Source organism: Temnothorax americanus, unplaced genomic scaffold (assembly GCF_048541705.1).
Source record: "Temnothorax americanus isolate GAGA-0224 unplaced genomic scaffold, ASM4854170v1 Scaffold24, whole genome shotgun sequence".
In the NCBI taxonomy this organism is placed as follows: domain Eukaryota; kingdom Metazoa; phylum Arthropoda; class Insecta; order Hymenoptera; family Formicidae; genus Temnothorax; species Temnothorax americanus.
The window spans coordinates 1,910,429-1,925,905 of NW_027509381.1; the positions used below are offsets into that span (position 1 = coordinate 1,910,429).

Sequence of the window (15,477 nt, forward strand, 5' to 3'; positions counted from 1 at the left end):
GAGAGAAAAAGAGGGAGAGAGATTACGCTGCATATTGAAGCCAAGATAAGCGCGCCAGTGGTTCTCAACTTGAAAAACCACACATGGATGCATTCTATGTTATTCGAATGTATACGTACGTTAATTGTGTGACCAGAGAAATATGCGCATGCGGATTATTGTAAAAACAAAGAGATAGTCTCTGAAGACACTTTGAAATTATATTAATACTGCTGGTATTTTAACGGTTCGATTTTATCATATTAAAAACATCAATATGTTCGCGAAAACAACTTGAAACCAACTGTAGCACTGCGCAAAGTTAGTCACATTATGCATATTTATTCGTTATTTATCACGAGACGCGTCATACCCGAATATATTTGAAATCGTGTTGCTGAGCCTTTGATTTCGTTTTGTTACGATTATTCTAATATTAACTTACAAAGGGAAAGGAGAGTGAAGGAGAGAGCAAGAGAGTAGGTATGTGTTGTATGAGTACATGTGTCTGCTATGTACTATGTTAAAAGCCCAAGATACTATGGATAACAATCAGTAGATGAAGCCGAGCGATAACGAAGCTAAACATCGATAATACATTGTTATTCACGACGCTCATTATTACGATTTGAGTTTTGTGTCAGCAAAAAAAGGGCGGAAGGTGGCCACTTTCGTCCCTGTTTAGCGGGGCGAAAGTGATCACTTTCCGCCCTAGGGAGGATAGTAGTTACTTTCGTCCCGCTATGCCGTCCTGGCGTAAAATGGCCACTCTCGCCTCTCCCTAGGCATGGAGGTCGAACTTTCCGTAAAGATGTTGTGAAAAATATCGTGTGCACCTCGGGGCGAAAGTAGCGTTTTTCAGACGAGTGTGAAGTTTACCGCCCGAGCCGAAGGCGAGGGCGGCAAATCACACGAGCGAAAGCGTCTCTGTTATATTCACGCTATCTAGTTCCGTTTCAAAAAGTAGAATGCGTAACGAGAGTCAGCTGTACGGAAAATCAATATTCCGCGGGAAAATCAGTAATGACAAATGAAAATCTATTCGACGAGCTGTCAATTTTGTAAATATCAGAAATCAGACAGCCCGTCGCGAACGTTCTACGACTGATTTCATAATTAACATTTGTATGATTCGTTATTGCTTACTATTAAGGTAATCCTAAAGCCGTGATCCTAACCGGTTTTTTTCTTAGCACTAATCTTTTAATTGGCTTTATAGAAATGCAAAATTCTTGTCTAGAATTAAAGTACGCATCAAAATCTAGGTCATGGTGGTCGAATTTATATGTGGTGGTCGTCACGTATGACAAAGAATATTAATTTTGTTTCGTTTTCGATATAAATTCGACCACCATGACCTAGATTTTGATGCGTACTTTAATTCTAGACAAAACTATTGCATTTTTATAAAGCCAATTAAAAGATTAGTGCTAAGAAAAAAACCGGTTAGGATCACGGCTTTAGGATCCCCTTAAGTCTTGTGTTTAAATCGATGTTCTCTTTATTATTTCATGTGACTATGGCAAAGCCATGTTCCCGAGTACTGCTAGAAGTATACGCGTGCTGATCCCTAGTAATATCTATCATAAATCTTGCATCTTCCGAACTCCCACATTTTTTTCAAGATATCCTGAATTTATATATTTTTTTATTTGGTGTTTAATAGCGCCATCGACCCTATATGTTTTAAGTTTTTTGACACTTTTATTTCTTTTTTCCGTTTAGGGGGCTCGTATCTCATTTCTCTCTTTCTTTTGATGTAAGAACCAGTGTGAGAAAAATAAAAAAGAAAAAGAAAAGTAGAAAAAGTACACGCTACTCTTTTAAGATCTTTTAAATTACATTATTTTAATTTCTTCTCTTAGTCTGTCCCCTTTTGTACCCGAAGGTGTAGAGATGGAGCATTCTATATTTCACATTTAATCAATTTTTTAAGTTATTTGGATGTGCAAATGATTAGCTCACAGTATCCTTAGAGGGGTACACATAGCAGTTGCTCCGCAAGGTCCCCTCGTTAATTTCTCGCGCGGGGGGTGCAGTTTGAAATCTAAAATTCCGGTGATCAGGTGGACTCGAACCCCAATCCTCGCGGTTATCAAGTCTGGCGCTTTATCATTAGATCATTAGATCATTAGACCCTACCACCCGAGAATTAAAGCTCGTGACGGCTCATACAAGGGAACGTTGCGTAATGAGGGAACAACTTACCCGTGAGAGGGGAACCTGTGTTGAAGATGTTGTGGCTCGTAGTATTGTGTAGTGAGGGCTCGTTCGTCCAGCGTATGCTCAGTCGCGTGAGCCTTCGCTGCGGATTTGATATCCATGAACGCCACCGTCGCTGACGCGCCCCCGCTGGTCGAGGAACCGCCGCCCCCGCTGCCGCCGCCTGAACTGGAACCGGAACCGCCCTCATTGCTCTCGCCAAGGGAACTGCTGGAACCTCCGTCCACAGGGAACTCCTCGCCCCGTGGCAGCAGCTTGACGCTCTGCACGCGTCCATACCTGAAGCATCATTAATCTTCATGTAACAAATGTCAACGCCATTGCCGAGAGAGGACGCGAGTTCAATCAAGAATGATTTCGTCAGATGTTTCCCGACTTGGCTTAATCTAATCGTGAGAAGCGACGTGTGGAATTTTATTTTTGAAACATCGCTCATGGTTTTTAGGTGCATCGTTTACAAATCGATATTTAGATAGAGTTGCTGAAATTAGTTCGATATTAGCTTCGACATTGAAGATTTAACTGTTTAACTGCTATGTGCAGAGTGCATCTTTCTTAAAATGTTACAAACATCCAACAAGCAGCGTAGAAAATTCGGTTATATAGAATAATCGATATAAATTAAGGCCTCATGTCTCCACAGGGATGTATATCCTCAAGAAGCTACCTATTCCCGCGCGCGGAGTGTGTCCTCCGTCGGCAAACATTAGCTAGCTCCTACGAATATGGCAACGTCGCTCTTCTATGCGCGGCAACTGCGCCGAAGGGATCTCGCCGGGATCGTTTAGGATTAGGATTTCGAAGAAAGAGAAGGAAAGATGCGCGAAGCACAGAGACCCCGTAATCCTCTGCAGCTCTAGAAAGCTCTCTCGGTACTCGATGCGAGCACAGGAAATTAAGACCAAAGCAGGGAGGGAGACAGAAAAGGCAGAGAGAGAGAGAGAGAGAGAGAGAGAGAGAGAGAGAGAGAGAGAGAGAGAGAGAGAGAGAGAAAGTCTAAAAGAAAAAGAGACGACAGAAGAAACAAAAAAAAAAAAGAGAAAAACGAGACCTCGATCGAAGTCTTCCTCCGCTACGTTCAGATCAGTACAGATAAAAATCGTCGCGAATGTTTTTGCGGGGAAAGACCATGACGGCTCTCGCCGAGTGACTCGACTCACGGCAACACGGGAAGAGGAGAGAGCGGGGCGGTATGAAAGAAATGACATATAAATATATATAAGGTGTCCAAAGAAAACGTCGGCTTTAACGTGCCATGCCTCATCGATTGTATGGAGCTAATGGCAACGGTTACTTCAAATACCAATCGCGAATAAAGCTCGTTCTGTCAGATCCAATGATAAACATATGTGGACAATAAATTGTAACACAATGTTCGCGAATAAGGTATTTATATCTTGATGTGCTCACACAGATGCAACGAGCAAATTATTCGGTATTGCATAAAAGATCTAATGCGATATGACGTCAGACAAGTTAGAGTTTGATTTCCCTGGCTTCTATGTTTGTTATTTTCCTTGATAAACATTTATCTTGAAAATTTGCGTCTCTCTTGCTTGGAAATTTAACGGTACGGAGTCGAATCGCGAACGGGAAAAAGTTTTTTTCCAGGGACGTGTGTAAACGTAGCGTCCGGCAGCGCCAATATCGATTTATTTCCCGATTGCACGGCGCGCTATATTCTGCCCGATTCTGCCGTCGTCCCATTGGGAAGCGCCGATATCTTTCGCGTTTCACGTTTCGCGTCTCGGCCTGGGCCTCGGCCTCGGCGCAATTTTGAATCGGACGAAGTTTCGAACGAAGGGCAAAAAGGAAGGAGAGAGCGGGAGAGGGATAACGCAAGAGAGTGAGAGGTCTCGTTTTCAGGCTCCTGTAGTAGAGAACTTGGGATATTGAATTTCGCACGAAATTAAAGAAAACAAAGAGTCCGGGAAGTTGTTTCTGGCACACCCTGTGTGCAGAGAGAGCGCTCGGCGGAGGCGATGTGGCCAAGTGGGGGAGGGGGGGGGAGATCGCCGTCGTGGTGGGGCGAGGCGCGCGCCGATTGGCCGCGCCGGAGGGAAACGTCGCACGCAAGCGCAAACACCGGGACGTTCGGGGACTCTCCCGGGGAGTCGTTCGTCTAATCTCGCGTGAGTCGCACGTATCTGCTCTCTGCTCTCCCGAAGGACTTCTCTCTGCCATTTAGTCGTATAACTTCCAACTGCGTAGTCTCATAAGCGTATATCATCGTAGAGGGGGCGAAAAAAAAACAGATATAACTGTAGAAAGAGAGCTCCTACGCATCACCCGGGACGACAAGTCGTATCGTAATGATCGTTTCGCGCGTTTAGACGGCGAGAGGGAGATAAGGGTTTGTGCCGAGATCCTGTGGACGGATTACCTGCAGGAATATTTTACTAGGGCCCTCCACACGAATCGAAGAGCGCTGGGAGGGACTTGGTTTCTCTCTCGTAGAGGCGAAAAGTCGTCTCTCGAATAACAGGCGTATGTTTCTCTTCTCGCGTGTTGGCCGCTCGCACGGGGCGTGGCCCCTCCCTTTGTCGTTCTATCGACTAGAAAAGGGTTTTTTTTTGCGTTTCCTCGTTGTTGTTCGTTGTTATCGATAATGCTCGAGTACTTCTCGCCGTAGTTTCGACGAATCGATCATTGACGAGCGGGCGAAAAAAATGACCAAGAAATCTCGCATTTTCGAGGACTCGAGTATCTCGGCGATCGAGAATTAAATCTTTCGGAGTCTCGATCGCGAGTTCCTCCGGCGGGAGGAAGCCAGGAGAAGAAGCAAGCCAAACCCGCGTGTATAATCTTTGCCACGTATGCATCTGGAAGAACGCGCGCACGAAATGGCGGACCGCGCGCGCTGCTCGCTGCTCTGTGAAGCGGCCCGACCGCTCTCTCGTATAATCACGCGCCTCGGCCTCCGTCCCGCGCGCGCTCGAGAAATTATAACATTTTCTCCCATTGCAGGAAAAAACCTGCGACGTTCTGAGCAGGAGACGGATTCCTACTGTGTGATCTGTGCTGTGTTTTCTCCGGGTTCCGCTCTACCGTCCGTAGAGTTCTTCCCGAGACTACTTGTGCGAAACCAAACCAATTCTCGTTTGCTGCGTTGTTCTCGACGCGCAGCATACCAAGTGAACCAAGTGAATGCCCGCAGTTGCTCGAAACGGAATCTCGGATGCTGGTGCTGCGAAAAACCTTCGAGCGTTCCGTTTCGAGACGCGCGTCTCGAACGTTTTCGAAATTTATCGCGTCTCGCAACGATGAACCTCCTTCAACGGCGAGAGATATATGTAAATTTTTATCTCGTCGATTAGTGCCGAGTTTTCGATGTAGGGAAACCGAACAAAAATTACCGTTCGCATAATTATTAACATTTTCATATCGATTGCGCAGCTGAAGATCCCGCCGCCGCGACGAACTGCACGATTCCGTCAATCGTTTATCGCCACCGTGTGGGACACCTTGGCGAAAACGCGCACGCGGGGAGATGCGGCGTATTTTCATCAGACCCAAAGAAAATTCGTCGAGATTCTCTCTTCGCTGGCTGGCGTACTTACTAAAACCGCGACCGCGTTCTGCTCCTCGACGAGAGCCGTTGCCGCGCTCTGCCTCTTTCCTTCTTCGTTCTTACCGTCATCCCCCCTCCCCCATCCCCACGTTTCCTAATAAAAAAAAAGGCACGCATACACAGGCACGCTCGTCGGCGCGCTTTGGTACAAATCTCTCGCACACAACGAGCGCCCCTTTTCTACGTCGTATGAGTGAAAGCGGGCGAAGGGAGGGAGATTAGCGGGGCAGAGAGGACGTGCGTGCACGGGGCACAGTGGGGAAAACGGGAGGAAGAGGGATAATAGGGGCGGAGAGGAGAGACCGGCGCGGGAGCGATACCGGGTGGAGAAGGGATGCGATGCGCGATTCACGGCTCGCTCGCCAGCAGGGCGATTCTCTAACTTTATAACGACAATGTCGCTATCGTTTCGTAGCGACAATTGTCGCTTGCGCTAACGACACTCTAACGAAAATGTTATTCCGTAATTCCGGTTGACGTGGGTTGACGATACGATATCGATACAAAATACAATATCGACGTCGTTATGAAACGTCGTATATCTTCATCGGTGTAACTCTATCAATTTTCTCTTAACCAATCAGATCATGGATTTTTATGGATATATCTGAATGTATTTACGAACGCGAAACAAAATTGCAGAGAAAGAGAGAGAAAGAGAGAGAAAGAGAGAGAGAGAGAGAGAGATCTTAGATGTAAGGAAAATTAATTTTATATTTGATGAAAACATTAATATAAGGTTAGTCTATAATATAATTTATAGTAAAAATGCTGCAACAAGAGAAATATTCCATATTATGTTTAAAAAGCTACTTTGTTATAAAGTTTTCTAAAAAATAATTAGTTAAGAGTAGCTAAAAATCAATTACAAGCATTCTGAAAATGTTTTTAACATTTTGAATATAACCTTAAAATATATTTTTGTAGCAATGGTATTAGAAGATAAAAGTATAAAAATATATAAAATATTTGTCTTAATGTATTCGTTGGCTTTATTATTACATTTATGTACAATATTGAATTTATTATTAAAGAATAGAAAAGGATTACCTTCTCGTTTTCCTCGCCGTCCCGTGCCTCAATCCGGAAATACTATGATAGTGGTTGCGGTCGACGGTCGACTTGACGCTGCAATTGTGTCGCTATCAGCTATCGAGGGGTCTCGTACCCCTCGATACGCTAACGATAAATATCGATAATTTATCGACACTTATATCGACATTTATCGTTTCAATGAGTTGCAGAATAGAATTTTCGTTAACTGTGTCGATATATCGACATAGCGACGCTTAACGATAGCGAAATTGTCGTTATAAAGTTAGAGAATCGCCCTGCAGGCAGGCAAGCAAGCAAGCAAGCTAAGGCCCTTGGCCTAAAGGTGCGAATTCATGGGATGCACGTTTCAGCGTATCGCGAGATCACGTGATTTCGATCTGACGCGAGCGTCAAGCAAAGAAAGCTGGATTTTCTCAGCTTTAAACGTCAAAGCCAAAGCGGCGCAAAGACGCCGAAATTTTGAGTCTGGAGTCGCCCGGAGTGCCACGGCGACTCCTCAGCTTGCTTCTTGCTTGCCTCACTTGCCCGCTTGCCTGGCGAGCGAGCCGTGCGTGAGCCGTGAATCGCGCATCCCTTCCCCACCGATATCGCTCCCGCCGGTCTCCCTATCCTCCCCTCACCTGTCCCTCCTTTATCCCCCTCAAAATGCTCATCGAGGAATTTTACTCGGGGCAGACTCGCTCCCAGGCTTGGGGTTTCCCCCTGTTTCTGGTCGACGCACGACGACGGGTTCTGCTTTATGCGGCGACATTAGCATGGGTCTCCATAAACCGAAGAAGTCTCTAGGTCAGCGCCGTGTTCTCCCATGTTACAAGAAAACGCCAGTTTCTCGCTCGCTCGCCATCCTGGACTGGATAGGACACACTTCTCTCTCGGTGATCGCGAGGCCGTTCAAAACGCCACCGTATTAATGATGATCGCGCCTAATGGAGGACGGTAGTTTCTATCGCGATTCTAGCACGACGTTTCAACGGCAGCGAGGTATTATAGCTCGGTAGAACGATCGTCGAACGCGTAATGATGTTTTTCCTGACTGCAAACAAAACTGCGCGGTCGAAGCAAACGGAAAAACACCGCGCGCGACTTCACCTCCGTACGAACAAACATGCGTCAGCCTCGCGAGGAGAACGGTAAATTTCCGCGGATGATTCGGAATATTTGCGAGGTGTAATTTGCTCGATTATATCGGGGATGCCGATAATGCGCGAGTTACGAATAAAAATTTTTTCCTAAAGACGTTTATATTTACTGGGAAAAAAAAACAGATACATGTGTTTCGTTCCTTCTGTATATACTTTGGAATTATATACGCCGTCTCGTCGATGACTCACCGGTCCAAGTGTTAAATGTATTTGCGTCGCATTATCAGCGTACACGTAGCTGCAGGTGGACATTATCGCGATTACATCGACGGGCACTAAGCCGCTTTAATCGCGCCGTCCATCGCGACGGTGACGGTTCGAACACGTCTTTCCACGTTTCAAACGGGAGACGTACAGGAAATCAATACATCGGCCCACGACGAAGAGTCTGTTGGGCGAGACACAAACGCAGAAACTCGTCTTCTTCCGTAAACTCGTCAGCGTTATAAATTATCGATTACGAATTATCGATCTATTTCACCCGGTGGACGCGATGCGTCGCCGCGTCCCTCCTGTTTATAAAGGCGTCCGTAAAGATAGTAACGTGGCATTTATCGCATTTATTGCGAGAGCTCATACCGGTTGATCATTTGAAGCGATAATGGCGTGTGAATTATTTAAACGCGAATTTTCTAGCGGGTTTTAATTTTCTTTCGCGGTCTCGAACGCAGTCGGAAATTTATTAACTCTTTCTCCTTTAAAATATTTAATCCCCTTTCAGGATGTGTCAGCTTGACAAATAACTTCTATTAGATCGCAAGCAGTAATGCGTTTTGGTCCGGTAATTTTTTATCGCTGCAATATAGAACAAGATATCTCATTTTTTCCAAGATATATCGTGTTAAACTTGGTCTTGCGTTAGAAAAAAAAACTGAAAAATATACCGAGTTCCGGGAAGACTTGACATCAATTTTTACACCCGCGGCAACCGCGTGTGCCGCGGCTCTCTTCTGCTTTTTCACGTAAATAAAACCGCGCGCCTCTTCAAAAATACGCTCGTACGGGATATATACACGTGCGGTTGTACGGTAACGCGCGTTGCACAAGAATCCGGGTTTTCGCGAGTGTGACGATCTAACGTTAACAATGTGAGGAGGTTTCGCGATTCCGCGAAGCGCAACGCGGGTAAAAAGGAAACACAATGCAGAGTGGGCACATCGTGCACAGCGACGATGATGACGGCAATGACGACGAGATGATGAAGAAGAAGAAGAGAGGACTTTTGTTCCTCCGCTCTCCACCGCGCTCTCGCTCGTGCTCTCTCGCGGTTATGCTCTGGCTCTCACCGCATAAAACATCTAACAATGTTGCCACGAAGATGTTTACCGTTGGAAACCCAAAGGGTTTCGAGTTAAAGAAGTTTTATCGGTCATTTTTTACTCGCCGCTGCGCTCGTATTTCAATTCTTTTATATGACAGATTCTTATTATTCTATAATGTGCACGATGATGCAACGTAGAATCTCACGAAAATCTATTTTTTCCTTCAAAACATCGAATAAATATTGTAATTATCGCTAAGAAACGAAAACCGAGCGCTGACGAGGCAATGAAACACTGACGTCAATGGAATCCCCGAAGAAATAGAATTTTATGCGTTTTGACGATTAAAAAATGCAAAAGCAAGCAGTATTCAAGAGTTTTTGTAATGTTCATTACGAGGCTAGGACGTAACCTTAATGATCTAGCAGAGCGTTTCCTCATTATTATAACATGGTTATTAACTAGATGATTCAATCGTGTAACCAACTCAAGTAGGTCAACTAACTGATAAGGATTTGATTGTGTGCAAGCCGCAATGCCGCGTATGTAGAAATTGCAAGAGCACATACGTGTGTAATTCGCATACATTTCTTATTCTAGTTCAATGCTCATTACGAGTTGTTACAAATCGCGTTTGAACCGGACTGTTATATCAGCCCCGATATAAATATCACGACAGAGATTGGCACACGCAATTACGGTTGGAGATCGTACGTCTTAATTTAAAACGTCTACGATTCAAGGAGACTGACAAACGACGTGCCGACGCGTTCTCCCCAATTCCAGCCCTTACCCGGAAGGGAAGACAGCCCGTCAAAGTTAGAATCGCGCGATAGACTCAGCGACGAAAACTCGGATTAACATCGGGAGAGATCCGTTGCGAGAGAGCTTCAATATTAAACGTTCTCCGGAACGTTCGGCGAAACGTGTCTATAAATAGACGATCTTTTGTGGGAATCGCTTCGAATCGGAAGCGGAGATCCACGGTGCGAGGACGTGCGCGATCGTTCTTTTCGGGGGCAGAAAAAAGAAGAAAAAAAAGGAAGGCAATTCGGCATATCTCTCTGAAACTCAGTCGGGGGACCCGCTCTCCGAAGGCGGACGGGCACGTTCTCCGGCAGACGACACTGACACAAGCGACAAGCGGCGATTATCGCGGGGCCTCCGCCGTGTCGAGACGCCCCAATGAAGCCGGCGAGGACTGCGAGGAGGAACGTGGCAACAGCGCTATGACTCAGCTCTCCTCGTTTCAACCTCTCTTCCCTCCCCCCCTGCCTGCCAGCCTGGCTGTCCTGTCCTGTCCCGTCCCGCTACCCTGCCCCGCGACCCAACCCGTCTCCCGTTCCCCGTCCCGTCGTCCAGCCGGCACTGCGCAGCTGACGCCCTTCCCCTCCCCCGCCGAGGGAAATTGCCCCACCATCCGCCGCCCCCTCCGACATCCTTCCTCGCGTCCCAGACACGGGTCCACCACTCTTCTCCATCCCTATCGCGGCCCCTACCCGCGTACCCCAAACCCCACCACAGTCGACCGTGCCGACTCTCGCGCGGGATACCCGACAACTCGTTTGCCCCCACTAAACCTCCCGGCGGGTACACGGGGACGATTTCTACGACGGTGCGGTGCGCGTCGCGTCCGTGCCGCTTCGCCGAGGAGAGACGAGCGTGCAAAGCCAGCGCAAAAAGTCCCCTTTGGAAGAAAAACATCTCTCTTTCTCTACCTCTCGCTGTATCCTATCGTACCCGCCGACCGACCCTATCCCTCATCTCTCTCCTCCTTCGTCCACCTCCGCGGGACTCTTTTTCCTCTCCTCTCTCTCTACTACCTCTGCCGGTTCCTTCTCGTTGTGTTCCAAGACCCTTTCTCCGGTCTCGCTCCTCTCGTTCTTGCTCCTTTTGTCTCGGATCTTCTTTTTCAGGGCCTTCTGCCATTCTGTTTCTGTCCGTCCTGTGGCAGGGACGAACAATGCAACGTGATCCAGGTGCAAGAATAAGGGGAGAGAAGGCACGGGAGGGGAAGGGGGAAAGGGGATAAGGGATGAGGGAGAGAAATAGGGATTGGTGGCGATGCGTGTGCGACGTGACTAGTTTTGGCATGCGTGAGCTAAATACATTTCTACGCTTCGCGCTTATTTTTCGGCATTCCGCGCTGTCAAAAAATCAATAGTTCCCTCGGTTCCGCTCTGTCGTTAGGCGAGCGTTCTCATTCAGGGATCCGATAATATTCGACACAGTTCGAATGCGATCGGAAGAATGGAAATATTGGTTTTATTAGTGTTATCTTTTTCTTTTCCTCGCGCGAGAAATCTCTTCTTAATTGATACTCTCTTTCTTTCTCTCGTTGTTATATTAGATTGACCTTTCTTATCGGTCGCATTGTTCCTGATATCGCTTATTTCTGTGTAACATCGATTCGACAGGTTTGGAATTAAACCGTTTTTGCGACGTCGATAAATCCTAGTTTCTCGTAACGAGGAATATCCCTCATATAAATCGACGTGAATTATTATAGTACTCTGATGCGTTCTTGAAATAGAAGTCTCGATATCGTGTTATCAATTGTTATCAATCGTTTGATAACCGCAGCTTGGGTAAACGTAGAAATGCAAATGCAATTTATGCGAGGATCGTTGAACGCATTTGAATAAAATAACAACCAAGAATTAACGTGCCGACGCATAATATGATGTTAGCAGTTATGTATCTTTTTAATTCCTTCATTTTCCTTCTCAAACGAAATTACGTGTTTTGTAATTACAGTTTTAATCACAACGATAATACAAAACGTCCGACTGCGAAACCGTTTATTATTTATATCTACCTATAAATGCGAGCGGTCAATGCACGTGCTTTACTCATTGGCACTTCTTGGAAATACATTTTGTGCAGACAGAAATAGTCTTATTAGAAAGCTTATTAAGACATTGATTGCAGCTTAATCATCTCTGCGAAATTAACAGCTAAGATCAAATTCTTTATTAGAAATCTAACATTTTTTTTCCAAGATATGAACAACTCAAAAGTTCTATCGAAAAGTATTGATTCAGATCGATCAAGTGTTTGCGATTGAAATGTTCACTAATTTTTAACGAAACTGACGTTTTTCGAATGTTATATAAATACATTTGTGCAAAGCCCACTTTACACGATCTATGGTGAGCCTTAAGAGACGAAAGAAGATCGTAATAGAGAACGAAACAAATAAGAATAATCGAGCATTTTGCAAAATTTAATATTGATGCAAGATAATTGCTTTTCCTTCAGTTCGTCTCATGAAAAATATAAACGATTTTAGAATATAATCGCGCGATTATTCCGCAATCATCGAATTATCAACAGCCTTCCCGGTCTAAATCCAGGCAGAAAAGAGAAGCCAATGACTACGAGCGCGGCCCCGCGTAGCGTAGGTTCGAGGACGAAGGCGGAGAAGTCACGTTAGGCGAGTGTGCCGCTTCTGTGTCGTATAGTCGAGGTGCCGTTATTTTAATGCAGATACGCGGAGACCGGACGAGAATGAAAGGCCGTAGGAGAACACATTCGCGCGTTGCATATACTCTTGCGCCAACGCGCGACAAAGAGACACCACCGCACCACCACCGTCATCAGCCGCGTCTGTATCTCGCCGTCGAGTTTCCCGCCAGGATTTTTCCGCTCGGCGAGTACCACGACACCACGACGCATGAATAGCCGCTCATTATCATTTCGCGAAGACGGTTCGCGATTCTTATGCATTTTTTCTCTCGCGGTGACGAGCGATGGCACGAACTGCAGAACGAAGAGAACACGAGGTGTCATCGCACGAAATCGGATAGCGCGTATAACGTTAGATTCGAGAAAAATTTAAAGCCGTTTTTTTTTTTTAATATCGAGATTCCAATAACACTCCAAATTGTAAGCCACTGAGACAATGAAAGTTGTGATAGAAGTCGTTTTTTGATAAACTAATTTTTATCTCAAAGTTATTAATTTGAAGTAAACTTTAGCAGAGTTTTATTTATTAAGTTATTAATTATTAAGATAGCGAATAAGATTAGGGAATAAAAAATGATATACTTTATCGATATTTTCGCTAAGAAAAAGTTGAAAAATTTCAAATTTTGGAAAGAATCATATACATATATGTCATTTTGCGCAAATTTCGACACCTCGTATAAGGCACACAAAAAATTTAAAGCGAATTTTATCTTAAATGTCCTGGATGTAGAAAAAATTAATATAGCGCGCGGGACTTGTATAACGATGATGGTTGATGCAGCATTTTCGCCATTTTTGTCAAGCTAATTATACTGCGACGTCGATGGCAACATGAATCATTTTTGTAACTGATGCGATGGTCGATAATAAATTCAATTAACCGGGCAACTAAATCGAAGTTGATAGCGATATGGAAATTTTCTCCGCCATTTTAATGCGGATGCGTACGCGGAGACGTATAATGTTGTAATCTCAGCTCGAAGATAAATCATCACGGAAATATTCCGCGAGTCGGGTCAGACAGCGTCTGGACAATGCAACCTGTCTGGCAGGTTTCTAAATACCTAGCACCTGTTACAAGTCTAATTCTTCCGTAGCAGTGGTTCCCAAACTTTTCAAAACAACTTCCCCGCGCTTCGTCCGCGGAGAAGCCTTATACGGCGACCTGCCGCGTGCCGTAAGGAATAACTTTCCATCGAGAGGTAAACACAACTGTTGTACCTACAATTAGGTCAATCGACAATTTGTGGTAGAACTGTCGCGTTCGTAACATTAGAAATATTTCTGATATCTAAATTTGTAGGATTTCAGACTTCATTGGATTTTTAGGATTCGCAGCGATTTTCTCTCGCACGTATTCTCGATTCAGGCAGTAACACGTCAGAATTCAGAATACTTGGTTTTTTTTTTTTCACCGAGACATATATCTACAATTTAAATGAACGGAAAAAAAAAGAGAAGTGACGCGAGAGAACCTTCGTCTTCGGAGCGTCGGGCGACTCGTAAAGATAGTCGATCGTTTCTATCGGGGAAGAAGAGGAGTCGGAAGAGCGAGAAGTAACGGTAGTCGATATTACGACCGCCGCCGTCGCCGCCGCCGCCGCGCCTATAATTCCATCGTGGCGTTTGTCGTTCGCGTCTCTGCCTCCCTGGAGAAAGCCAGCGGCTGGTGTCGTTTGTACGCCGTGCTCGCGTTGCGTGTCGGGCGCGTCGTGAGAGCGCGAGATAAAAGGGATGCGAGTGGAGGACGGTGTATTATTATACCTGCGGCCGTACCGCGAATAAGAGGCGGACCGGTATACCTGCGATGTCGCGTGGAATGATCGGTCACGTCGACTCGCGAGCGACTCTTGATCGAGAAATCGCCGACGAGAAACGATAACGCCTCCCCGAGACTACGAGCGAGCCCTTGAAAACGGCCACAGTCATAACGGTTTACGGCATAGTTGTAAAGTTGCCTCTCTCTCTCTCTCTCTCTCTCTCTCTCTCTCTCTCTCTCTCTCTCTCTCTCTCTCTCTCTCTCTCCCTCTCTCTCTCTCTCTCTCTCTCTCCCGGTGGAGATCCCGTCGGAGTAACTTTTCGTGTCTCCCGCCGTGGTGGAGTACGACGTGTTCTAACACACTTTTACAGCGATAGTATTTCTGTACGCGACACGTCGGCCGAAAGGGCGACGCGACGCTCTCGAGAACGGCAGTGGGCGGAGGAGGAGAGCTCAGCTCTTCGACGTACACACGAACGTCTGGAGAGGAAACGGGAGCGAGGGAGACGAGGAAATGAGAGAGGAAGAGATCAAGGTTCGAGCGAGAAAGGAGGTTCGGGCTCGCGCGAGCCAGTGGCGTAACACTCTTTCCCGGAACGATCGCGCGGACGACCGATTCACGTGCGTCGCGGCGCTCTGAGAAATCCACGCGTTGCCTCGGCGTTTCTCTGATTCCATGGATTTTCCACAACGCGACGGGAAGGAGAGCCCTCGAGTGCCGTTCGTCTTCTCGCGCGGAGAATAGCGGCGCTCCTAAAAGTCACGCGGACGTTTCTGCGCGTAGCAGATGGCAACGTTTAAGGACGCGCGCACGTAAAGTTGAAGAGTACAAGCGAGTGAATCGGCCGTCGATTGCGCGTTACCGCGAGGCGGATGCTCGGCGAACGTTGAGCAAGACGTGACCGACGGTCGTAAGCGGTACGATAGAGAAAGAGAGAGAAAGAAAGAAAGAGAGAGAGAGAGAGAGAGAGAGAGAGAGAGAGAGAGAGAGAGAGAGAGAGAGAGAAATCGCTA

General features: G+C 46.2%; 1 protein-coding gene across 4 annotated transcripts in view; it reads right to left on the bottom strand.

Annotated features, from left to right (window-relative positions):
- The window catches only part of LOC143898799 (uncharacterized), a 91,699-nt gene that overhangs the window by 22,055 nt on the left and 54,167 nt on the right, over window positions 1-15,477 (bottom strand). For 2 of the 4 annotated variants that reach the window (XM_077408523.1, XM_077408522.1), the window contains exon 2: window positions 2,188-2,481. In XM_077408523.1, coding sequence (XP_077264649.1) covers window positions 2,188-2,481 — 294 coding nt within the window. Of the gene's footprint in view, window positions 1-2,187; window positions 2,482-4,585; window positions 4,848-5,558; window positions 5,693-15,477 lie in introns of those variants that run through there. The other 2 variants (XM_077408524.1, XM_077408525.1) reach the window with 2 other exon arrangements.